This window comes from Netta rufina, assembly GCF_964035555.1.
Source record: "Netta rufina genome assembly, chromosome: 19".
Classification (NCBI taxonomy): Eukaryota; Metazoa; Chordata; class Aves; order Anseriformes; family Anatidae; genus Netta; species Netta rufina.
This window is the reverse complement of record NC_140143.1, coordinates 11,806,003-11,829,700: the sequence shown is the minus strand read 5'-3', so window position 1 is coordinate 11,829,700 and position 23,698 is coordinate 11,806,003. Positions and strand designations below refer to the sequence as shown.

At 50.7% G+C, this 23,698-nt stretch overlaps 2 protein-coding genes across 2 annotated transcripts in view; both read left to right on the top strand.

Moving 5' to 3' along the window:
- Positions 1-353: 353 nt before the first annotated feature.
- On the top strand, positions 354-15,925 carry ELAC2 (elaC ribonuclease Z 2; the record flags this gene model as incomplete). Its single annotated transcript, XM_084298570.1, has 24 exons — positions 354-625; positions 703-753; positions 831-901; positions 1,475-1,539; positions 2,221-2,278; positions 2,789-2,857; positions 3,359-3,514; positions 4,022-4,080; positions 4,717-4,775; positions 4,864-4,936; positions 7,124-7,236; positions 7,729-7,827; positions 7,965-8,103; positions 8,178-8,263; positions 9,919-10,028; positions 10,804-10,900; positions 11,328-11,466; positions 12,133-12,171; positions 12,334-12,443; positions 12,846-12,945; positions 13,028-13,148; positions 13,366-13,444; positions 14,187-14,331; positions 15,037-15,925. 24 exons carry the CDS (start codon positions 354-356, stop codon positions 15,277-15,279), a joined length of 2,553 nt encoding a protein of 850 aa, XP_084154696.1. The 3' UTR covers positions 15,280-15,925.
- Positions 15,926-17,494: 1,569 nt separating this feature from the next.
- Positions 17,495-23,698, top strand: part of DNAH9 (dynein axonemal heavy chain 9) — a gene marked incomplete at both ends in the record, with an annotated part of 197,253 nt that continues 191,049 nt past the window's right edge. Inside the window, 3 exons of the mRNA XM_084298353.1 lie at positions 17,495-17,842; positions 20,711-20,907; positions 22,559-22,717. Coding sequence (XP_084154479.1) covers positions 17,495-17,842; positions 20,711-20,907; positions 22,559-22,717 — 704 coding nt within the window. The remainder of the gene's footprint in view (positions 17,843-20,710; positions 20,908-22,558; positions 22,718-23,698) is intronic.

The window sequence follows — 23,698 nt, the reverse complement described above, 5'->3', positions numbered from 1 at the left end:
GACCTCCTGAGCGGGGCCTCGGACACGCTGGGGACAGGGCCCGGGCCCAGCCCCCCGCCCGCCCCCACTGGGACGCCCCCGCCCGCGGGGCTCGGCCCGGCTCAAGCGGCAGGGGGGGGGCAGGGGGGGTGCGGGGGGGGCGCGTGGCGTTGCTGGGGGCGCGTCGCAGGGCGCTCGCGAGCACCCGCTGGGCCCCGCCCCTCAGCGCAACCCCAGGCGGGGCGATTCCCATTGGCGAGCCCCCGTCACGTGACAGCGGCCGCTCTCCGGCGAGTCCCTCGGGGCCGCCGTTCCCTTCCCATTGGCTCTCCCTCGTCACGCGGCGGGGGCGGGGGCGGGGCGGGACGCGGCGCATGTGGAGGCTGGCGCGGGTGCTGCGGCCCGGCCTGGCGGGGCGGGGGGGCGCGGGCAGGGCCATGGCCGAGGGGCCGGGGCCGGGGCCGGGGCCGGGGCCGGGGTGCGGCTCGCGGCGGCCCCGGGGCGTCCCGCGGCACGTGTGGGCCCGCGAGCGGCGGCGCGGCGCGGGCGCGGCGCTGGGGGGGCCCAGCACGGTGTACGCGCAGGTGGTGGCCGCGGGCGGCCGCGACGCGGGGGCCTCCGTGTTCGTCTTCTCCGAGTTCAACCGGTGAGCGCGGCGCCGGGGCCGGGGCCGGGGGCGGGGCGGGGGCGCGGCGGCCGGCGCTGACGGCGGCCTCCCCGCAGGTACCTCTTCAACTGCGGCGAGGGCGCGCAGCGGGCCATGCAGGAGCACAGGTGAGCGGCGCGGCGGGTGCGGGGCCGGGCCGGGCCGGGCGGCGCCGGGCCCCGCTGAGCGCCCGCTGTGTCGGCAGGCTGAAGATCTCGCACCTGGACTGCGTCTTCCTCAGCAGGCTGGCGTGGGCCAACGTCGGCGGGCTGCCGGGTGAGCGGCGGGGGGGCTCCGGGGGGGAGGGGGCACGGCTGGGGCCGGCGGCGGCGCCTTCGCCTGCGGCGGGGTCAGAGCGCGGGGCGCCCGCTGGGAGAGGCGCCGCCTGCCCAGCGCACGGGGTTGCCGGCCCGAGGGGCTGCGGTGAGCAGGCGCTGCCAGCCCAGCCCGGAGACCTTCGCGAGTCGGGCCGATTTATGGTGGAAGGGTTCTGCTCCGTGCTTGTTCTCAAAGGAGGCTGAGGTTAGAGCAGATCGTCTAGGATTTTGTTCACTACGATGCTGGGAATCTCCCCAAAAAAGTAGGAGGCTAAGGGGCTCCCCAGGTAACTTGTCTGATGTTATGGCTATCGAGATCCGTGGGTATTTTCAAGATTTGTAGGTATCGTCTGTGTCTGCAGAGATACGTGACTCATTGAAACTTCCACAAGGCTGTGGCAGAATTGAGCTTGGATCCAGGTTCGGGCCTGGTCTTCACAAGATGCCCAGTGCTCCTTGGCAGCAAGAGGGAGCTTTCTGGTACGATCTGTCAGTGGGTCTGTGATAAAGCTGTTTCTTTGCTGTGTTTTAGGTATGATTCTCACATTAAAGGCTATGGGGCTTCAAAGATGTGTTTTCCTAGGGCCACCAAAGCTGGTAAGTAGTGGAAGCTTGCAGAAAGGGGAGAAAAGCCTTCACGTGTTGATGCTTACTTTGCAACTGGGAGAGCTGGTGTCAAGGCATTGAATCATCTTAGAGGTATCGGTGAATCATCTTAGAGGTATAAGGTGCCGGCCTGATTTAGTGCCAGTCTGAAGGCTCTGCTGGGAAGGTTTAAAAAACAAATCTCTTCAGTTACGCTCGAGACAGCATCAGGCTTCTTCTAAAGTTGTCTTGTCAGCTAGTATCCTGGAAAATTTCAGGAACAAAAAAGAGCATCCTTTGTTCTCCTGACTGCTCTTCCTCCCCACGTCCTCTTTTGATAGGAAGTTGGTATCTGATAGCCAGCCAAGCCATGGTATTAAGCTGGTAATGATTGCCTTAAGCAGAAATTTTCCAGTCTTCCTCCTTATTTAATTTCTTCTCAATATTTAGTGGGAGGGAATGGTGATTCAAGGGATGGGAGGAATGGGTCTTCATTTTTCTTTATCTGAACTGGTGATGCCCACTGGAGGTGGGACACCTGCCCAGTGCTTTCTGGCTGGCTGCATGCTGCCAGTTTTCTCTTGAGGGGTGTTGATCCGTTGGCTTCATGAAAGTAAGTTTTAACTTCTGAAAGTGGTACTTGTAGTTTGCACTGCTGAGGGGTGGCCTCCTGACTCGCTGTCTCTTTTCCAGCAAAACTACTTGAAAGCAATTCGGCTCTTTCCTGGACCCCTTAAAAGAATGGATTTGGGTAGGTACATCATGGGAGCGCAGCTAACGTAAGCTTGTAACTTTTTGTTTCAGCTGTAGCTAAAGTTGCATTGAATGTTAACAACTTCAGAATGAAGACTCTAGTTACATTCATTCAAAGATGGCTTTAAATAGTTTTGATCTGATGCAGTGTCCAAACCCATCCCAGGAACTGCTTGGAAGAAAAAAGTGTTTCTAACTCTGGTTCTGGCAGGCAGCTGCCAGTCTGCCAGACTAGCTCATGGAACTCAGGTTTAAAGCAGTGTTAAGGCAGTTTGCTCCCAGGGTCTGCCAGTGAGCTTGTTTACCATGGTGTTAAGGACTGTTAATGTGGTCAGTGGACTGTTAAGATCTTTAATTATTCTTTGATCTTTGCAGTGGGGTGGGGAAAGGAAAGGGAGAGATTCAGCAGGTTTTATTTAACAGAGGAAAATATGCTTTTCTGATATTCTTGTAGAGCATGAATATGTTCTTTTGAACTTCTCAGTGACTGTTTCTGATCTCTTTCCAGCTATGCAGTTGCACACAGAGCTGGAATATAAGGATGAGACGATGACAGTCCACCAAATACCTCTTATAGGTGAGCATGTGATGCTGTAGGCAGACAGGAAAAGCACTTGTTCAGTAATTGTACTTAAGGTGATTCAAATAGCAAGCTTGAGTAAGGAGAGGCTTATGAATTTACATGTCCTCAGCAGAAGGATCTCTTTCAAAGAAAGAAGACGTGCTGAGTCAGCCTTTGTTCCTTTTGTTGTGGGTAAAGAATGGCATGTGAAACATGACTGAATCTGGCTTTATTAGCCAGCTGAGTTTTCTCACTACTGAAAGCTACAATACTTAGGGCACAGACATAACTTTGACAGAGTCTAGCTGTTTTGAGAGAACCTGAAGGATTTCAGGTGCTGTCAGATGTTTAAGAGGCTGGTGCATGCAAGAGCAAGTCAAACTGGGGGGAGACAGTCAAACTGTCTTCTGGTACAGTTTGAACATGAATGTCATGGAAGAGGAAATACTGTCCATGCTTTTCCTATTTGTCTCATTTGTTTGAGTGATTTGTCTTGTTTTCTTCAATCTGGGACAGGAAAACCACTAGATGCTGAAAGTATGTTTCCTCAGAGTCCGGGATTATCAGCACAAGGTGAAAATGGTCCAAAAGGTGACACAGAGCCTGGATCTCCAAGAGCTGCACATCCAAGCTTGGATGAGGGCAAAGGAAGAGAAAGCCCAAAGGAAACAGGTGAAAACAATGGGAAACTCTTAACTTTCTTGAAATAAAAGCAAATTAAGAACAGTCATATGTCCTCCAAGCTGTTTGTCTTGTGGCAGTGAGGTCTGTAGAGGAGTTTAGCTGCAGAATTACAATGAGCAAATTGAGTTCTGGTAATTTGGAACTTGATGCAGAACTATTAAGGCCTAGAAATAGGGCATGATTCCTACCTGGGGTGTGCTTAGACAGTGTAGTGATTTACTCCTGGCTGGAGTGGGTGCTCCAGCCTTTGCAATATAATTATGAGTGGATATTGGGATTGATAAATTTTCAAACTTGTGTTTTATTTATTTTAATTTTGTACCTGAAGGCTGTGGGTTCTCTGGCCTTAGGTGCTTGGAACACTTTGCTGATAGCTGCAAGTTGGCTGGATGATGTTGCTTCTGTTATTGCTACAGCAAAAAAAATAAAATCATCTTAGCTTTAAGGGAAGTGGCAGTCATTGAAGATACTTAGTAGTTTTGCTTTCTTTTGCAGGTGATGAACAGAAACGTGCCAGCAGGCATCCTGATCTGGTGATGGCTTTCCTTTGTAAAGTATGCTTGACCACAGAGATCTCGTGATCAATATTTTATCTTGCTAAATAGATGTACTTGGCAGTAGTATTTCCATGCAGGGCTTCAAAAGGTATTTGTGGTTCTACTCTGCAAAGGTCGGAGGAGCTATAGTATGAGTAGGAACCAGTGAAAACTTTTTTTCCAGTGGCACTTTGTAAAAAGCAGCCAACTAAGAGTATACAAGTTCCATTCTTGTTTGATGCTTACGTTACGGGAAGTCTGTCCCACTTGCATCACTAAAACAGGAAGGGAGAAGCAGTAAGATGATCCTGGAGAACCAAAAGGTGTGGTGATAGCTTCTGGGGACTAAGTTAGACTGCTGTCTGTGCAACATTGTATAAAACTACTCCACCTTCTTGTCTAGAAGATGATTTGTTAAAAACTCGCTGTTTCATGTCTCCAGAATGGTGTACATATAGAACACTGGATTTCCCTTGTCTTAACAGTGGGGAAGGCTTTGTTTCTCAGGATCTGGTATTGAAGGGAAAAGGGGGAAAAAATGAAAAAATCCCTTGGCTTCTGGGGAAACAGCTAAACTGGAAGAACATGGATCTTATTTCCAGGCAATGTTTAATGTTTTTTATGTTACCCATAATTTCTGTGGTTGTTTTTCAGATTCATCCAAGGAAGGGAAAATTTCTAGCAGTTAAAGCACAGGAGATGGGGCTGCCAGTGTAAGTACAGGAGCCCAGCCAGTGGGATGGGGCAAGCCCAGGCATATTGATGGTGCCAAGCTAAAAGTTTCGGTGGCCTTGTTTTCAGGGGAACTCCAGCCATTCTGCCCATAATTACAGCTCTTAAAAATGGGGAGAGCATCACTTTCGAAGGCAGGGAGGTAAGACGAATGTGTGTTTTCTGCTATGGTTTAGTGTCGTCCTGGGGCTCCAGTGAAGGCGGGAGGATGGCACAGCATACCCCAGAAAAAGACTGGGGTTACAAGTGGGCATTGGGGTAATTCCAGTTGTGGGTGGGTTTTGTTTGTCTGGTTTTTAATCCTTGTTCTTAAGGCAAGGATGGGTGATGGTTTTCTGCTTATTCCCTCTCATCTCTGCTCATGTGTTTGTTCTTCTGCTGTTTCTGAGCTTTGAGTGGCTACTTCTGGTGACTGGCCCTTGTTTTCAGCTCCAAGCTGTTGCTGAAAGTGGCTCCTGTGACACTGGGGCTGTTGCAGGGGTGTGATTAGAGAAGTAGCTCTGACACAAGTCCATTTGTGGCTATGGATGTATGCCTGCAATTTGTTAGGGCTTCTGAGCCTCTCCATCGCAAGTCCTCAGAGCCGACTCCTTGAGTGAATGAGTGGAGTTGATCCCTGAATGTTTTAAATTTGGTGTTTGAGTGCTTGTGTAGCTGTTGTTGCCTCCTTACTCTTTTTTCAGCTCTTAGACCACAGATTTTTAGTGGTTCCTGTGTGCAGGGTCTTACTCAGATGTTAGTTTGAAGTGAGAGGCAGAGTTTGCCCTGTCCATGTCATGGGTGATCCGTAAGTGAAGATCCTAACCTAGGGGATAGGACTGACGTATCTTTGTCATTAGAATTTTGCAGAGCCTCTTTTCTTTTTGATACTCTTTGTTACTGTCTCCAATGACATCCTGCTAGGAAAGCTGAGAAAGTGTGGGATAGAGGAGTGGACAGTAAGGTGGGTTGAGAACTGGCTGACTGGCCGAGCTCAGAGGGTGGTGATCAGCAGTGCAGAGTCTGGCTGGAGACCTGCGACTAGCGGTGTTCCCCAGGGGTTGGTGCTGGGTCCGGTCTTGTTCAACATCTTCATCGACGACCTTGATGAGGGAATAGTGTCTGCCCTCAGCAAGTACACCAATGACACAAAGCTGGGAGGAGTGGCTGACACGCCAGAAGGCTGTGCTGCCATTCAGCGAGACCTGGACAGGCTGGAGAGATGGGCAGGAAGAAACCAAATGAGGTTTAACAAGAGCAAGTGTAGAGTCCTGCACCTGGGAAGGAACAACCCGAAGTACCAGTACAGGCTGGGGGATGACCTGCTGGAGAGGGGCTCTGAGGACAAGGACCTGGGGGTCCTGATGGATGACAGGGTGACCACGAGCCAGCTGTGTGCCCTGGTGGCCAAGAGGGCCAATGGGATCCTGGCGTGCATTAAAAGGAGCGTGGCCAGCAGGTGAGGGAGGTGATCCTCCCCCTCTACTCTGCCCTGGTCAGGCCTCACCTGGCCTGTGACCAGTTCTGGGCTCCCCGGTACAAGAAAGACAGGGATCTCCTGGAAAGAGTCCAGTGGAGGGCCACAAAGATGATCCGGGGCCTGGAGCATCTTCCCTGTGAGGAAAGGCTGAGAGAACTGGGTCTGTTCAGCCTGGAGAAGACAAGACTGAGAGGGGATCTCGTCATTGTGTATAAATACCTGAGGTGTGGGAGACAGAGGGATTTGGCCAACCTCTTTTCAGTGGTTTGTGGGGACAGGACAAGGGGTAGTGGCCACAAGATAGAGCACAGGAAGTTCCACACCAACATGCGAAAGAACTTCTTCACAGTTGAGGGTGACAGAGCACTGGGACAGGCTGCCCAGGGAGGTTGTGGAGTCTCCTTCTCTGGAGATATTCAAGGCCCATCTGGACGCCTACCTGGGCAACCTGCTCTGAGGAACCTGCTTTGGCAGGGGGGTTGGACCCGATGATCTCTTGAGGTCCCTTCCAACCCCTTCAATTCTGTGATTCTTGAGCAAGCTGTTAATAGCATCTGAATCTGCAGTGGGAACCTAGAAGCTGCTAAAATTCCATTCTTGACATGGCTTATTGCCTGTTCTAAGACCAGAACTAAGATTTCCCGTGACACAGCAAAATGCAAACCTGTGTATTGGGAGGGCAGAATGGGAACAAGAACTGCATTGGCTTGTTTGCCAAATGTGGAGTGAGGCTGCTTAGAGCTGATTCTGTGAGTCTTGACAACCTGCTGGGGCTTGCTGGTAGAACAGCTGCTGAGCCTGATGTGACAGTGTATGAATGGTAGCTTATACAGCTTGACCATGGTGTGGTTTTTGTGTATCTGCTTGCAGCTCTCGCCTGAAGAACTGTGCACCCCTACTGATCCTGGCCCAGTGTTCATTGTACTGGAATGTCCTCACGAGGGCTTTGTGGATGCTGTCTGTGAAAACGAGACCTTCCGAAGGTAGCAGAGCTGGGTGACCTGAGGTGTTTGGGGGAAGATGTCTGTGCAGAACCTGTGGGGTTCTGTAACTGTGACAGGCCTGTCTTACCAGGCCCTTCAGATGAGGAAAATTGCACTGATGTAGTGCTGTGGAGCAGAGCAGATGTTGCTTTCCTGTGCGGTGAGCCTGGATGCTTAGACTACACCAAACATCTCTGTGGGGCTTGTGCAGAGGCACATTAGGCTTCTGAAAGGCTCTGCCTATGTTGTTGCTTCTGGAAGAGGGCAGAGGCCCTGCGTGGAAGAGGGGAGGTATCTGCAAACAACTGGCTTGAGCCCTCAGAAGGGAGCCTTGGGCCCACTGTGGCAGGGAGCATCAAGCTCCTGGGCTGTGCTCTTGAGATCTGTGTCTGCGTTCTTCTGGGGGGTGTACCAAGGCTGGAGTGGTGGGGGATAGCAGGGTGATGAAGGATCAGTGCTCAGCCATCCTTCCTGTATTTGAATGTGCTACAGGTACCAGGAAGGGCTTCCTGAGAACCAGGTGGCCATGGTTATTCACATGACTCCAGAATCAGTGCTTCGGGACAGCCGTTACCAGCAATGGCTGGAAAGGTGCGTGGCTTTCTGACTACTTGGCTTTGTCATTGTTGGGCATTGCCACTGTTGTGTGTGCTTCCCAGAGTAGGATTAGATGCTGGGTATCAGCATCACAGGGCTAAAACTTTGTATATTTTATCGTTGTCTTATAGATTTGGACCTGGAACTCAGCACTTGGTGCTCAATGAAAAGTGCTCTGCAGTGCACAACCCACGTAGCTACAAGATCCAAACCCAGCTGAACCTCATCCACCCAGAGATCTTCCCTCTGCTCACCACCTACCAGAGCAAGGTAGGCAAGGCCCTGCTTGCCTGTGTACCTCTCCCCTGAGTGAAGCATGTGTTTAATGTCACTTCTCTCTGTAGGAAGAAGAGGCTGTATGTAGTGTGCCCATTGTGCGAGGAGAGTGCCTTTTGAAATACCAGTTCAGACCCCAGCAGGAGTGGCAGAGGTCAGTGGGAATCTTTGTGGGTTCCCAGTTTTTGAGTGGTGGCTTGAGGCATGTTTTCAATGTTACTGTATGCTGAAGGAAGACAATATGTAGGTATCATTTGCAGATTCTTGTCCCAGTCCCTGAAAGCCTAAGAAAAGGTATATGAGGACGTGGATGAGTGAACTGCTGAAAACATCACCTGGCCAGTGGTTCTGGAGGATTGTTTTCATCCCTTGCTCTGGTAGCCTCATGTGCCTGCCTCTGTCCTCTGCTTTGATCTTAAGTGCTGCGCACCCAACTGTGGCTCTGCAGAGCAGATGGTGGCAGAGAGAGATTGTTCAGGAAGCCTGGTGAAAAATCTACCATTTGAACACCCAGAAAGCCTGGTATCAGCTGAAAGCTGCAGGTGGTCAAACAGATGCAGATTCCTACATTGTTGCTTGCTTTGTGGATGAATAGGAAAAGCCATTGAATGAGGCTTTTGAGAGCAGAGGGACATGATACAAGAGAACAGCAGCTGTCTAGACTCGAATTTCTGGCTCTCAGGCAGAATAAGAGTTCCCAGATACAAAGAAGAGCTTAAGTTTCTGTTTTTAAGGTACTTGGAGGCCTGCTGTACTGTATACGCTATAATGCAGACTGAGGACACAAGACCCCCCAGCTTCTGACTGGTGCCTGAAGCCCTTTCCATGAGCCAGCACTGTGTCCTTGTGGCCAAGAAGGCTACTGTTATCCTTGGGTACATCAGGAAAAATGTTGCCGGCAGGTTGAGGGAAGTGATCCTTCTTCTCTACTCAGCCCTGTTGAGGCCTCACTTGGAGTACGGCATCTAGTTCAGGGCTCCCCAGTATGAGAGAGACATGGAGGTACTGGAGCTTGTCCAGTGAAGATGGTTAGGAAAATGGAATGTATTTTTTATGAGGAAAGGCTGAGAGAGATAGGCCTGTTTAGTCTGGAGAAGAGAATGCTGAGAGGGGATTTTATCAATGTGCATACGTATCTTAAGGGATGGTGTCAAGACAGCAGAGCCAGGCTCTTTTCAGTGGTGCCCAATCATAGGATGAGAAGCAACGGGCACAAACTGAAACACAGGAAGTTCCATCTGAATATGAGGGGGGGAAAACATCTTTACTGTGAGGGTTACAGAGCACTGGAACAGGTTGCCCAGAGAGGCAGTGGAGTCTCCTGCTCTGGAGATATTTAAAAGCTGCCTGGCTGTGATGCTGTGCAACGTGCTCTAGGTGACCCTGCTTTTGAGCAAGGGTGTTGGACTAGTTGATCTCGAGGTCCCTGCCAGCCTCAACCATGCTGTGTGTGATTTTGTGGATTGCTCTTCCAGGAGTCTCCCCGCTTCCCATGCAGGGCTTTGCAGAGCCCTCTAGTGTCTGACAGCCCTCTGGACCTGGACAGTGCAGGGGAACATAGTGCTTTTACATGAGCACCTTCAGTTTGGTGGGATGATTATATTGCTGGGGTGGCTCAGCCTAACCAAGCCTTTCTGGCCCATGCCATACTCATGAATATATGCCATTGCTCAAAATGAAACCTGGAAAGAGCGTTTGACCCTTTGTTGTAAGGCTGTTGTAAGGTACAGTTACTTCCAGAGCAAGGTGCTCTTTTGTTGTTGTTGTTCCATTCCATGCCCCATCCTGATACCTGGCCTGTTCTTTCAGAGATGCGGTGACTGTCTGTGATCATGATGCATTTGTTGCTGAAGCCCTGGATCTCCCTGACTTCCAGGCTCGTGTGAAGGAATGCAAAGAGAGCCTGCCTGCTGTACCAGGTAAGGATCAGCAACTTGTCTTGGCTAAGTGTCATGACAAGTAGGAGGTCTTGATGAACCAGTGCATTAGAGCCCAGCAGAGCTGTGAATGTTCAGTTTTCCTGCTGCCCGAGAGGTGCTCTAAAGTCCTGCTGGAGCTGTGTAGATTTCAGGCTGAGCCCAAACTCAGATTGTTTCTGTTGAGTTACGCAGTCTTCTGTTTCTGTTGTTCTAAAGCTGCTAGATTTGGGGATTAAGCACTGTTGGGGACAATTCGAGTTGTAGCACTCGTGTGTTATTTGTGGTGACTGCTTGCATTGAATGCCGTCATAGCAGTCAAAGTGCAAGCCCATATGTTTGGGAGATGTCCTCCTCTAGAACTAGCTCCTTGTAAGGCATTCTCTGAATTTCAGTTGCACTGGTGGTAGTGAGGCTTTATGGTATGGTACAGCACCACTGACTCACTCCAAATCCTCATCCAGAAAGTTAGGGCACTGTGGAACAGCAGCTAGGTCCCTCTTGAATTAGCAGATCTGTGTTCTCCAGCGAGCAGAGTCTTCCTGTACCTTCCTTGGTATATGCAGCTATGTGTTCTGCTGTGCTTTCTTGATAGTACCTGCCCTGTCTTCCCTTGTAAATTCTGATACATTGAGAAAGCCAGAGGCTGAGCCAGGCAAAGAGGAATGTACTGGGCATATAGACTCTGGAGATGCTGTGCTGTTGATCTGAACCATGTCTGAGTAGGCAGTATGTGGATAACACCTGCTTACAAATTCTTACTGTGTGTCTTCTGCAGAAAAAATGGATGCTTATCCCGAAATTGTATTCTTGGGAACAGGATCAGCAATTCCAATGAAAATCCGAAATGTCAGTTCCACGCTGGTAAATATTAGGTAAATCCTGATTTCACATGTGTTTTGCTCAGGGAGGCTCAGTATCTCAAGGGTGTTGCCCAAGGGCTGTTTTGACAACAGTGTCAATGACACACAAGGCGAGTGCCCCTATGGTGGAGTCTGTAGGACTTCTGTTTCAGGCACCTGTCTCTCTGTAGGTGGGGAAGACTTGAGAGCTACTTGTAAAGACAAGCACTTAATACCTTCATTCATTTTGCTGCCTGCCGTAAGAGTGTGTTCAGCATCAACACAATACCAGAATGAGTTATGCAGTCTTTCTAGAGCCTCGGCTAGTAGGACTGGAGTAGCAATAGAGGTAGAGCACTGAGAACTCTCTGACCTCCAACCCAAAAGATTCCCCCACTCTGAATAGGCGCTGGTCAGAACTCATCCAATGACTGCCAAATGTCTTTGCTTGTCTTGCCAGCTCTACCCAATCCCTGCTCTTGGACTGTGGGGAAGGAACGTTTGGACAGCTCTGTCGCCACTATGGAGACCAAGTTGACCAAAAGCTGTGTAACATAGCAGCTGTGTTTGTGTCTCACATGCATACCGATCATCATTCGGTAGGTTTAATGCCTTGGAAGGAGAAGGGGCTGTGTGCTGGCCTGCTCTGCTGTGTGGGATTTGGATGTGTGTAGCTGCAGTTAATGTTGTAGGCTGCCCGGCTCCTAAGGGCTGCAGTTTCCCCTCTGTGCTCCCCAGCCATTGCTGCATGTCTGTTTCTAATCCCCTTTTGCTTCCTGTTAGTGGTCCCTGTAGACTTGCCAGGATCATCCAAACACTTTTTTTTTTTTTTTTTTAATCAGTGTCCAACCCAACTTCCTTCAGTGCTTTGCAATAAACTGTCACAGAAGGACCAGTTGGTCTGTTTGAGATTGGGCCTGATGAAGCCAAGCTGTTCATTGGTCTGCTGTCTTCAGTCTGGAAACCAGTCTGGGACTGAGATGCTGGCTGGGGGCTTTCTACCCTCCACCTTTCTTTTGGGAGCAGACATAGCACTGAGAAAGGCTGAGAGGCACGTGTTCTGTGTGGGCTGCTGGTCATCAGCTTGTGGCATAGGTGGTGATAGTGTTCCAGCAGTTGAGTTAGGTGTAGTTACTGGAAAAACAGTAGTCAGGTATTTCTGACTGTATATTTTCCAAAAACTGCACCTGGATGAGTTGCTGCAGCACTGTTACTACTTATGCACCAGACGTTTATAGCTTTCTGTTGTTTTCTTACCTTTGCAGGGCTTGATGAACATCCTGATGGAGAGGCGGAGAGCTTTTGTAAGTTGTGCTGTTGTTTCACTGTTCCTAAACTTGCTTTGGAGTGAGGGGAAGGGAACTTCCCCTTATTGGTGGAAAAGCACTATCTTTTCCCTAGGCGATTCTTCACTGTGATTTGGTGTATACATAGTACTGATTTTCCTTCTGCCTCTGCTTTTCCAGGCCTCCCTTGGTCAGGCTTTTAGCCCTCTGTTCCTTGTAGCACCAGAACAGATCATGCCTTGGCTATATGAGTACCACAACCACTGTGAAGAAATTCTCAGAGACATCAAGTGAGTGTTCTGTGTGGTATGTGGGGAGATGTCATCGCTTCATTGAAGGCTGCTCTGACTCCTTCCACTGTGTAGGATTGTGATGCGTGACTTGCAAAGGAGAGGGTAGGGTTTGTTATTCTGTTGTGCTACTTAAGAGACTTGCATGCAGATTAGGAAAGGGGAGTTGGACAAGTGTAAAAGGATTCCTGAAAGGGAGGGAATTTAGCAGTGGGGAAGAAGTGTTTGAACAAGTTACTGGGGTTCTGGATAGTGAAAGCAAAGGCAAGAACACATAAGTGAACTGAAGTATTTTGTTTGTAAGGCACTGAAGACAACTTCTGTGAGAAATAGGCTGCTCAAAGATGAGATCAGGTTTTCTTTGTACCTGTCCTTAGTTCTCTTTTCTCCCCTCCCTCACAGAATGGTTACTTCCCAGTCTCTTGTGAAAGGCTGTGAGAACATCAAACCTAAAGTCAAAGGGTTCGTCAGCTCTTTGTTAGAGATCTATGACTTGGCTGAGGTAAGCTCATGACCTGACAAGGCCAGGTGCTACAACAAGGGGCAAGAGGGGACCTGAGGTGTAATGCTTGTTTCTTGTTTAGTTTCAGACTTGTGAAGTCCAGCACTGTAAAAATGCTTTTGCATGTTCGATGATTCACAAATCTGGCTGGAAAATAGTCTATTCTGGTGACACAATGCCCTGCATGGCCTTAGTAAAAATGGGTAGGTGACAAAAACCCTCTGAAGAATTTATTTGATTAAGGCCTTGAACTTAGTAACCGAAGTGCTGAAGTGGGCACCCCCAGCCCTTAGTGCTATGCCTGCAACCGAGTGAAGGGCTAAGGGGGGTGGGGGTGGAAGATGAGACTTCACAGGCTTATTTAGGCAATGGAACTAGTTTGTGTTCAGCTGAAGATTGAATGTACAATTATTTACACAGGGAAAAATGCTACTCTGCTGATCCATGAAGCAACACTGGAAGATGGCATGGAAAAAGAAGCTATAGAGAAAACACACAGGTGGGGTGTGTTCTGCAGTCTTAGCACTGTGAGGAAGGTAAAAGCATTTAGCTGGGCACAGACCTCGGATCTGATGGTGAAGGGCCCAAGGCTGTGGTGTGTGCAGAGCTCTTCAGCACTAAGACTGGCATGTTGCTAGCTGTAGCAGTTGTACTCTCACAGCTTTCCTGAACATTCCCAAAGAGAAATCAGGAAAGCTTTTAAGTGGACAGTAATAACTCTAGAAATAGACTGGCCCAAAGGAAAGGCTCTCTGCTTGATTGCATTTGAGGACTAAGCTCAGCAGGTCAGAAGGTTACCTACCCCTGTCAACTAGCTGCACAATTCAAACGGCTTTTCAGTTAGTGGTGCGAGTGCTGCCCCTAGCAGAAGTGGGGAGCCTTGAGAGCAGCTTCTTGTACGTAAGCTGAACTTGCTGCCACCCCAGTGATGAGAGTTTGTCCCCAGTTTGTAAATCACTTAACAATTAAGCTTCAAGTTAATTTGTGTCTTTCCTGCACTCTTGAGTCATTTGCAAGTGGGAGACTTGTCACCTGTGCAAGTTGTCAGAGGAAAAGGTGCCTGGGCTTGTGTGCAAGAGCAGGACACCTTGTGCCCAGCAGGTGTTATATCTAGTGCTTGCTGTTGGTGAGATGTGACCTTAGATGCAAGACACAGCCTGCTGCGGCCTGTTGGAGAGGCAGCATTAGCCAGCCCGTGTGTCACAGATGTGCATGGTGCCATGTTTCTGTTCCTTTTGCAGCACAACCTCCCAAGCAATTCAGACTGGGATGAAGATGAATGCAGAGTTCATCATGCTCAATCACTTCAGCCAGAGGTATGCCAAGATCCCACTGTTCAGTGAAGACTTCAGTGAGAAGGTTGGAATTGCATTTGATCATATGAGGGTAAGTTGACAGCTTTGATCCATACTGCGGGAAAGGTTTCAGTGCTACTTGGAGCTGGCTGCTCATGAATTAAATTATCCATTTCTACTGATGTATTAACACACTATATCCTTTTGAGAGCAGTTTCCTGTGAAACAGCTCCTTTTACAGCTGTCAGGAGGTGTCCCTGACATGGGAGAGAATGGGTGGCACACAGTGAGCAGTTTCACTTCAAGACAGGTGCTAATGGCTCTTGTCCATTCTTAACATTCTAGATATTTGCCTCATGTCACCTTTATTCTGTTTGCTACTGCCAGCTGAAAAGGTATTTTCACTTCGAGTCCTGCTGCCTTCATAGTTCATGTGCTGTCTTAATGACTTTCTGCAAAAGACATCCGGGAACCTAAACCTTGTAGAGCTGCTTTTTGTACAACTGCATTCAGTACAGTGAAAATAGCTCACTAGCCAGTTAAAGCTGTACTATGCGCACATCCTTTCCTGTGAGGAAAATATAAGTAACTTGGTATGTGGGATTGGTGGCCCAGCTGTTGCAGGGTTGAAAATGATCACCTGCCTGCCTAGTGTACATGCAACTGAAGACCTTCAAGTGTTGGGTGCTGTACAGAGGAAGGGGCAATGTCCTGCCAGCTGAACAGGCAAAAGGGGCGGGGAGGAAAGCAAAAAAGCAATTCTCAAACAGTTGCTCCTGTGCCCAATTTATTTCAGGTACGTTTTGGTGACTTTCCAACTATCCCAAAGCTGATCCCACCTCTGAAGGCTTTGTTTGCAGATGACATAGTAGAAATGGAGGAGCGGAAGGAAAAACGGGAGCAGCGCCTTCTGAAGGAGGCTGCGATAGTCTTGGATAAACTGGCTGGTGGTGAGAATGAGGAAACACAGTGCCAGAAACGGAAACAAGCCAAGAGCCCTCAGGAAGTATCAAACAAGAAGCTTAAAACAGTGAACTGAAAGAAAACAGGTTGAGAATTCTCTGCTCTGTAAGGGGCACTCTGTCCTCTGCAGGCCTCTGAAGTTTGCGGTGCCGAGGACTGCCTGCAGATACAACGGGAAAAGGGTCGGGCCTCAGCGTCTGGGTGTGCTCAGTGGATCTCCATGGGCTGAAGCTACCAAGCATGCTGTAAGCAGCTGGGAGTCCTTGTGGCAACAGTATCTATCCATGCTGCTCCTGTTCCTGGGTCTCAGCAGTCCACGCCAAGTCTTTCAGTCAAGAGTTCTGTCCAATCTATTTTATTTTTTGGTTTTATACTAGAAACTATTGGTAATGTAGCAGCAGCAGTTACAATCTGGGGAGCTTCAAAAGGTCAGGTCTGAGAAGACCACAAAGGGCTGTGGGTTCTGCAGAATAAGGTGGGCAGGTCTCTGGATATATGAGTAATGTAACTAGATATCAGGACCTAGTCTGTAGGAGGAAATTTCACAGTAAAATGGGACCCGATTAATTGCTTTTAGAGATGTAGGTTGATTTAAGGATCTGAATGCTGCTGAGTTCCCATTTCAGTTTGGTTTTCTTGATTGATTTCTGCCCCCTCCCCCCCCATCAGAATGGTTTGCTAAAACCTTTATTTACAGTCTGAATAAACCATTCACTATCATACATTTGTGTGTGTTTTGCTTGGATTCATGAGGATTTGGTGAGAGCTATGAACTACCTGACTTGTTCTAGAGAATGACCTTATTTCAGTGTTGCTGCATTACAGCTTAAGTGTAAAGACAGATACCACCCTGCTGAGCCTTGTGCCAGCTGTGGTTGTGTTTTTGTGTTAGAAAAATCATGCCTGCTTCTTTTACCCTATATTGAAGAGCTTTGTTCCTCACAGTTTAAGGGGGTAGTGCTTGGGGGCAGCTTTTGAATCCAGTACTGGATGTAGGGGACAGGAAAACTGGCAAAGGAAGCTGACATAGGACAGGTCTGTGGTTAAGAGGGGGGTACTTTTGAGGCTTTCTCTGGGTCAGACTTCCTCCTGCTGCTGTAATTACATGCCGTGGAGGAGGCGGGGAGCAGCATTCGCAGCTTTTTCAACAAGTGAATCTGTAGAAGGAACTTGAAGGCTCCAGGCCCCCAAGTGCTCAGCAAATGATAATAGCACACAAAAAAGACTTATGACTTCATTTGAAGGCAGTAGGAAATACACAGACAGCAATGCATCTACTGTGGATTAGCTGTGCTTTAACATTACGCTTGTCTAAGGAGGAAACATAGTAATTGATGCAGCTGGGTACTACAAAAAGTTCCTGCTTGGCTGTGAAGAACAGCAGGGAGCTGGGATCAGTGATGAGCAAGGACTGAGCAACCACTTGTTACTGCACAGGTGTGAATAGGATCACTGTTGGTTGCCTGGATCTTGTGCTTCACGCAGAAGTAGCGCAGAGCCTTTTGTGAAGCCAGGGATAGAAGAATGGGGGCTTGCTTAATCACATTAATGATTTCTAAATAAAACAATTGTTATTATTAAAGCCAGGAATGGAAGAATGGGAGCTTGCTTAATTGCATTAAAAATAGATGTTGCTGAGTGTCTCTGCTTACTACTGTGAAAATTGACTGAAACAAGGAGTCTCAGGGCCCCCCTCACAGAGGATGTTTCCTGACAAAAATGGGGAACCTGTCTCAAAAAACAGCTGAGACCAACCTCTTGGTTTGGACAAGAGTCAAGGAGCAGCTGAGCCTGTACAAAGGCAGGGGGTCAACTAGTGGTGATGAAGAAGAGTTACCAGCCTTCATTCCCACGGCACCTGGCAACCACCACCAGACGGTACTGCACGAGTGCAGATAGGAGGAGTTTATGGAAGCGACTCCTTGGAGCCGAGTTTAATACAAAGTGGGGACAGGTTATGAATACGTGTAGGCGTACTGGGAAACTTCCTGTGCGTGTAACTTCACTGCATGTAGCCAAGCTGCTGCGCTGGGCTGTGCATGCCTTTGGGAGCTACCCCGCGTGGGCCCGGTGCCGAAATAAACCGCGTACCTACTCGACGCCTCATTTGCTTTGAGCTCTGCCACGGCTCGTTCGTTGCTTTTGTTACGCGCCCGGAGCCAGGCGAGGAGGGCTCCTTCCCTCGGGGGAGTCGCGAGGGTTTCGCGGAGGGCGAGGCCGGCCGCTAGGGGCCCGGCCGCGTCCCCGGGCAACGGCGGCTCCTCCCCGCAAACATCGCCCGGAGCCGCCGCATGGAGGGCGCCGAGGAGGGCCCGGAGGGCGCCGAGGAGGAGGCCCCGGACCCCCGCGCCCGGTGGCTGCTGCGCTGCGCGGCGCGGGGCCTGCGGGGGCCGGCGGAGCGCTGGGAGCGCGGGTTGTGCCGTGCCGAGCTGCGGGCCTTCCTGGCCGGGGCGGCGGGGCCGGCGCTGCTGGCCTGGCCCGGCCCCGGGGGGCAGCTGCTGCTGGGCCCCCCCCCGGCGCCGCCCGCCGCCGGCCGCCCCAAGGCGCTCTTCTTCCTGCGGCGCCCCGAGCCCGGCTCGCTGCTGTGCGGGGACCTGCCCGCCGACGCCCTGCAGCACCTGGCCGCCCTGCTGCACGAGGTGAGGGCGGCCCCGCGGCTGCCGGCGGGGCCCGGCGCTGCCCTCGCGGGCCCCCGGGGGGTCCGGAGCTCGGCGGAGCCTCCCGGCCCCGGCCCTCGGCCCCGGTGGGCCCGCGGAGTGGCGGTGACCGGACCGCCGTGCGGTCGCGGGGCTGGAGGCACCCTCGGGTCCGAGCCCCGCTCCGGCCAGCGGGGACACCGGCAGCGGGCTTCGGGAGATCTCTGGTGGTGGAGGCCCTGCTGCCTCCCTGGTTGCCCCTGCTCCCTCGCCCCCGTGGTCCAAAAGTGCTTCCAGGCGTTCAGACGGAGCCTCCTGCAGTCCAGCGCCTGCCGAAGGGCTCATGTTTTCCCTATGGGATCTTTGGGAGGTGTGAGCGCTCCCTGTTCCCACCAAGAGTCGCTCAGCTACGTGACGTTGCCTGGACCAAACTCCTGACCCAGAGGGGTCTCTGCAGCGACGCTGCAATGGAAAAGTAAAGGAGCTGCTTGTGCTGAGAAATTCTGGTGATGCTGTCAGTGTAGTAAGATGCTGACCGACTGACTGGGTTCCCAAGAGCAGGCTGCCTCACTGGCTGTCTTTGATTTTGCGGGATAACGCGTTATTTGCACAGGGAGCTTTTGTTCTGAGGCATTTGATGAGTTCTGTGGTCTCGGTAAGTCCACACAAACAGTGTTTTTTTTGTATCACGGTTTTGTTTATAGATGGTGGCAGGTAGCGTATGGTATGTGTTGTAAACACCATCTGTTACAGAGAGATTTCGGGGTAGGAACACTTCAATAGATGCTGTTCGATCCCGTTTTTCTGGCTGCCTTCAATAAGATGGGATTGTGCACCTGGATGGCATGTTTGCAGGCTTCTCCTCTCAGCTGTTCCAGATGGATGCAGCATTTACATAGGGAGCAGATCGTGGCTGGGTTTGGTCCCAGTTTCTGCTCAAACTTAAAGGAAAACAGAACGGTTGTCAGCAGAACGGGGGGTCTGTGAGAAGGTGAAAAGGGTCTTGAATTTTTTGAGGCTGCACAGAGCGCTTCTTGTAAGGAGCCTTTTACTGGGGGTTTTAGGTCAGTCTTAGAAGACTTTGGTCAAAGGAATAGTCTGTGCCAAACTTCCCATGGGTTACTTAGGGCATCAGCACACCAAAACTGCATCTTTATGCAGTAGGCAGCTGAGCTGTGGATCGCAGCTGAGGTGACCTTTTGTACCTGTCACACACAAACCCTTGGCATGGCCAAAGGGAGCACACCTCCACTCTGTGGAGCTGGGGACATGTTCTGAGTCCCCTTTGTGTTTTAACAATCTAATAAGAAAATAAAACAGCTAGTATGCCCGTTACAATAATACCAGTACGAGCAGTCCACGTGATTTAAGTAATAGAGAAAAATCTTGCTAGTAATGTAGTTAAAGCTGTTGAATATGAGCTCCACACTCTCTGCCCACGTTCCTGGGGCTGAGCTCCCCCTTCCTGCGTCCCTTTTGCCATGGGGTGGCTGATGCCGGTCTTCCCCGGGTTAGCAGTACCAGTGGTGAGCATGAAGAGCCGTCAGCATCCTGACTGCCCCAGCACGGTACCATGGTGGTGCTGGGGTGTTCTGTCTCAATTTTGGGTCCAGTTGTAGCTATTTTTATACCTTTTCTTACCACAGCCTGCTCCCCTCTCATCAGCCCTGGCTACAGCTGCTTCCTGCAGCCTCCCCATGGTAACGCAGGGGCTGGTGTTTGGCACCGGGGGTGGCCCAGCTTTGTTGGGCTGTTGCCACAGGCTGTTTGCAGGGTATGTGACAGCCACTGCATTGCTTCCACAATGGGAATGAGCCAAAACCAGCCCAGGTGAGCCCAGGTCACCCTGAGACCTTGTGCTGCCGGTACAAAGCCTGGAAGTGGCAAAAGTCACATTAACTGGGCCACAGCTTGGGAAAATAACTTAAAAAGCAGCCTGTGCTGAAGACCTGCGGTGCAATTTGGAAGGGGACCTAGGCAACCCTCACCAAGAAGAAGGTCCCAGAGGGTACCGGGAGAGCTCCCCCTTCAGCACGCTGGGGTCAGCCCTGCTGCTCTCAAAGGGCAGCCTGAAGCCTGAGCCCCTGCCCGGCCTGCTGGCAGAGAAACAGAGCGAGCCCCGAGCACTGGTGGTATTGTGTGCAGGGGGATGAGAGCCCGGCCAGGCTGTGAATCCTTGGAGCTGTCCCCAGTTGCAGGTTTGGGGGCTGAGACAGCCTGAGCAGCTATAGGGCTGGGATGCTCGCTTTGTCTGCTTGCTGCTGCCCTTCGGCCCTGCTTGTGTCGGGGAGCTGTAGGAGTATGCGGGTACATCAGCATGTGCCGCTGGCTTTCTGTGAGAACAGCACAGAACTGTCCCAGTTCTCACCTTGCATGGCCAACAAAATAGCTGGGCGGATGCTCTTAAATACCGTCCTGGAAGCCAGATTGTCCTGTGCCCTCCAGGTGCAGGGGAAGCCCCGGGACAGTTGATGGAGATGAACATGGGTGGTAAAGGAGCGCAAAGAGTGCTGGACACCAGCTTTTTCTTATTAGTACCTGTAAGGGTGCTGAACCTTGTGATCCTCAATGATGAACAAGAGGTGTGAGGTTGCTGGAGCTGGAAGCTCTCACACACCCTGGTCGGAGCCAGGGCAGCAAGTTTCATGGGTGGGTTTCATCTGGACAACAGCTTAGATTGGCAGCAAAGCGGGCCTGCGGAGAGGTCCCTTTGTTCTGACCTGCCCTCGTTTCACACAGGCAGCGAGCTGCTTGGGACAGCAAGGAATTCAGGTCTCTGAGCTTGGCTGAGCAGGGACCTCAGGGCCTGGGGACATTTCAGTCTCCTGCAGCTCTTTTTTATCCATTGCTTTTTCATGACTCCTGCTACAGGTGATTGTGCCCATCCTGACGAACCATAAGAACCACCAGGGCTGGCCACAAGTAGTGTCACAGGACATTATACATCATGTCCACAGCCTAAAAAATGCTGTCTCCATGGTGGTTGGCCAAGTAAAAGGCAGGACCGTGCTCCCTCTCCCAGCAGGCTCAGAGGGAATCGAGAACATTGATCTGGAACACGAGAAATTGTGAGTATTGCCCCGTGCTTTCCTCTGGGTTATCTCCTGCTGATGCGTTGGACCTCACCGATGGTGGTGGCTCTTCTTGCTCACCATCATCTGCTGCTCATCCAAGCTGCCTGGATGGGTGTATTTTGCTTTACCTGCTCTCTAGTTCATGGCCTCTGTCTCTGGGGACCATGCAACACTATAGGCAGGCGGGTGAAGCTCAGCAAGTGCAAAAGCAAAGGGTACACAGCAAAGCAACAAACTGCTTGGGTCGATGGGATAAACCCTGTGGGCAAAACCTCTGCTGCTTTGCTGTTGCCACTGAACAGGAAGCCAGTGCTCTCCTGGCTAAAATTCCCCTTGGTTTCTGTCTGCCAGAGCGTGCCCCGCAAATGCACTGCTAGAAGTTATGTGACTCACTTGTTCATGATTCATGCCACCTGCTTGGTCAGAACTATTCTGCCTCCCTTTAAAACTAGATTTATTATTCAAAGGTACACGAAGAAACATCTACAACTTCCTGCAAGTTTCTAAACTGTTCACGGTCCCATACAAAGATATGGAAACTGTTGCATGTATCCTCTTGTAGAAGTAGGGTGGTTTTGCAGACACCCATGACATTTCCTTGTGGTTCTCTTCAAGATGTAGATGAGCCATTTTGATAATTTCACTTGTCTCTGTTCATGGTTAAACCTCCCTGGTAGCTGTAGTAATTCTGAAGTTCACTTCCAGTCCTTGAGGGACAGTCCCCAGGAGAACCACCCCAGCGTTTCTGGCTGGTCAGGACAGCTTGGGAAGGCTGGGCCCTGTGTGCAGCTGGTCTTTGTCTTGCAGTATCTCTAGCAGCTGTGGAATCACCATCCTTTGCTAGCTGACACGTCAGGCAGGGTGCTCGCATTGCAGCTGGGGGGAACTTCCACCCTGGTTCCCTGAGCAGCCAGCTTGGTGCCCAAAGCCAGAGGTGGAAGGACTTTGGACACTGCAGTGTTGTAAGTCTGGCCCAGGGCAAGGTATCAAAGCCTGGATTGCAGGCAGGGGCAGATCCCTTGGCACATTGTGTCATTGCCGTGCCTGGGCTACACGTTTGCACCCTGTGGGGCCTCAAGAGTTGTGTTAGTGTGGTGGGATTGATCACTCAGGACAGGACGTGGGGCAGGTGAGATTACAGGAGCCATTACTGCTTCCAAGGCAGTGAGGGGAACTGTCCGCAGTGTGCCAGCCCGTCTAGAGTGAGAGAACTCATGGCAGCGCAGGAGAGTGGGTTGAGCAGGAAGAGAAGAACAACAGAAAGAGAGCATCTTGCTGGGGGGATGGCTCTGCAGGCTGGACCTGGAGCCCAAATGGACCTGATGCTTCAGGGACTGGCTGTGCTGAGAGGTGGTGGCTGGCTCTTCCACCGTTTCTTTTATGAAACCATGCTCATCAAAGTGTGTTGCTGCCCATATTGCTGTGGTTGCTGTTGAGCTTCATTCATTTTCTCTAGGATGTAGTTCCTGTACTAAAGCAATGGCAAAATCTTAAAATTGTTTGATGGTTTTGTGGTTTTGAAATTTGAAGCTAGACCATTCTGTAAAATCCAGCTGCTCACATGGTCATTTGAAGCAGATAAAGCTGAGTAATAAATACAAACAAGTGGAAAGCAAAGTTAACTGGGTGGTCTGTTATTTTGCAGCCTGGAGCTGATAGATAAATCCCTTGTACATGCCACTGAGTCAGCTATCATAGACTGGAGCTACCAGATCCAGAGAGCACTGAAGAAAGAGTCCTCAGAACCTCTCCTGCAAGGCAGCAACCCCAGCCCGGAGGTGGAGCTGGAGTTCTGGAAGCACAGGTACCCCGGGCAGCCTGGCCGGAGCGTGGTGGGCTCTGGTGCTGGCTGCAGGTGGATGGAGGGCGTGCTGGTGGCAGACAGAGCTGCTCTGCCAGTTGAAAAGAGCAGGCTGCCTCGGGTTCGTGTAAAGACTTCAATCAAGGCAAATTGCTCCCACACATAAAATAATCGCAATCTGCAAAGTGTCTCAGGGACCGTGGGGCAGCTGGCTGTATTCTAACGTAGCCCTAGCCCCGGCTCCTTCACATCTTGAGGGAACAGTTTTGTAAGTGCTCTTACCATCACAGTTCACTAGGAAACAGCTGCAGCAGTAAGGGCTGATGGACACCTCCCTGGATGGATCTATCTTCTTTTTTTCTGCACAAGAAACTTATTTTTGAGGCCTAGAAGATATTTTACCTCCTAAGAAACAGAAATCTGGTTCTGTGCCCCAGAAGAGCTTGTTGCTGTGCCCTGTGGTAGTGTCAGACTAATGTAGCTACTACCGCTAATGTGTGTAGTGAAGACTAATGCAGCCTTCTCAGAAGCTATATTTTATTTTTAAAAAATCTGATTTTAACAGGCCCTGTCAATGTTTTTGTTTGTTTGTTTTAAACGCAGAGCTGATTTCTGAGCTCAGCCTCTCCTGGCTGGAATATGCTAGTCCTCTCAGCCAGTCTGGGAGTATGTTTTTTATCCACAGGCATGCAGTATGTCTGGGGCTAAAGGAGCATCTGGTGCTCGCAGATGAGAGGGGGTTTGGGACATTGCTGTCTCTCCATGGCTGCAAGGAGACCCTGGCCCCTACAGCAAAGTCTGCAGAACTTTTCCATGCCACAGCAGTGTGGATGGGTTTCAATCCCACAGCTGAGCTGTGCTTGGCAGGGGTGAGGTGTGAGCACCCATCCGTGGCTGCAGACTCTGCTGATGGTAGAGACCTCTGTCAGAAGGGCTGACTTGACATCTTTGTGAAGGGCCTTCTGGAAATGGTGCAGCTTAGCT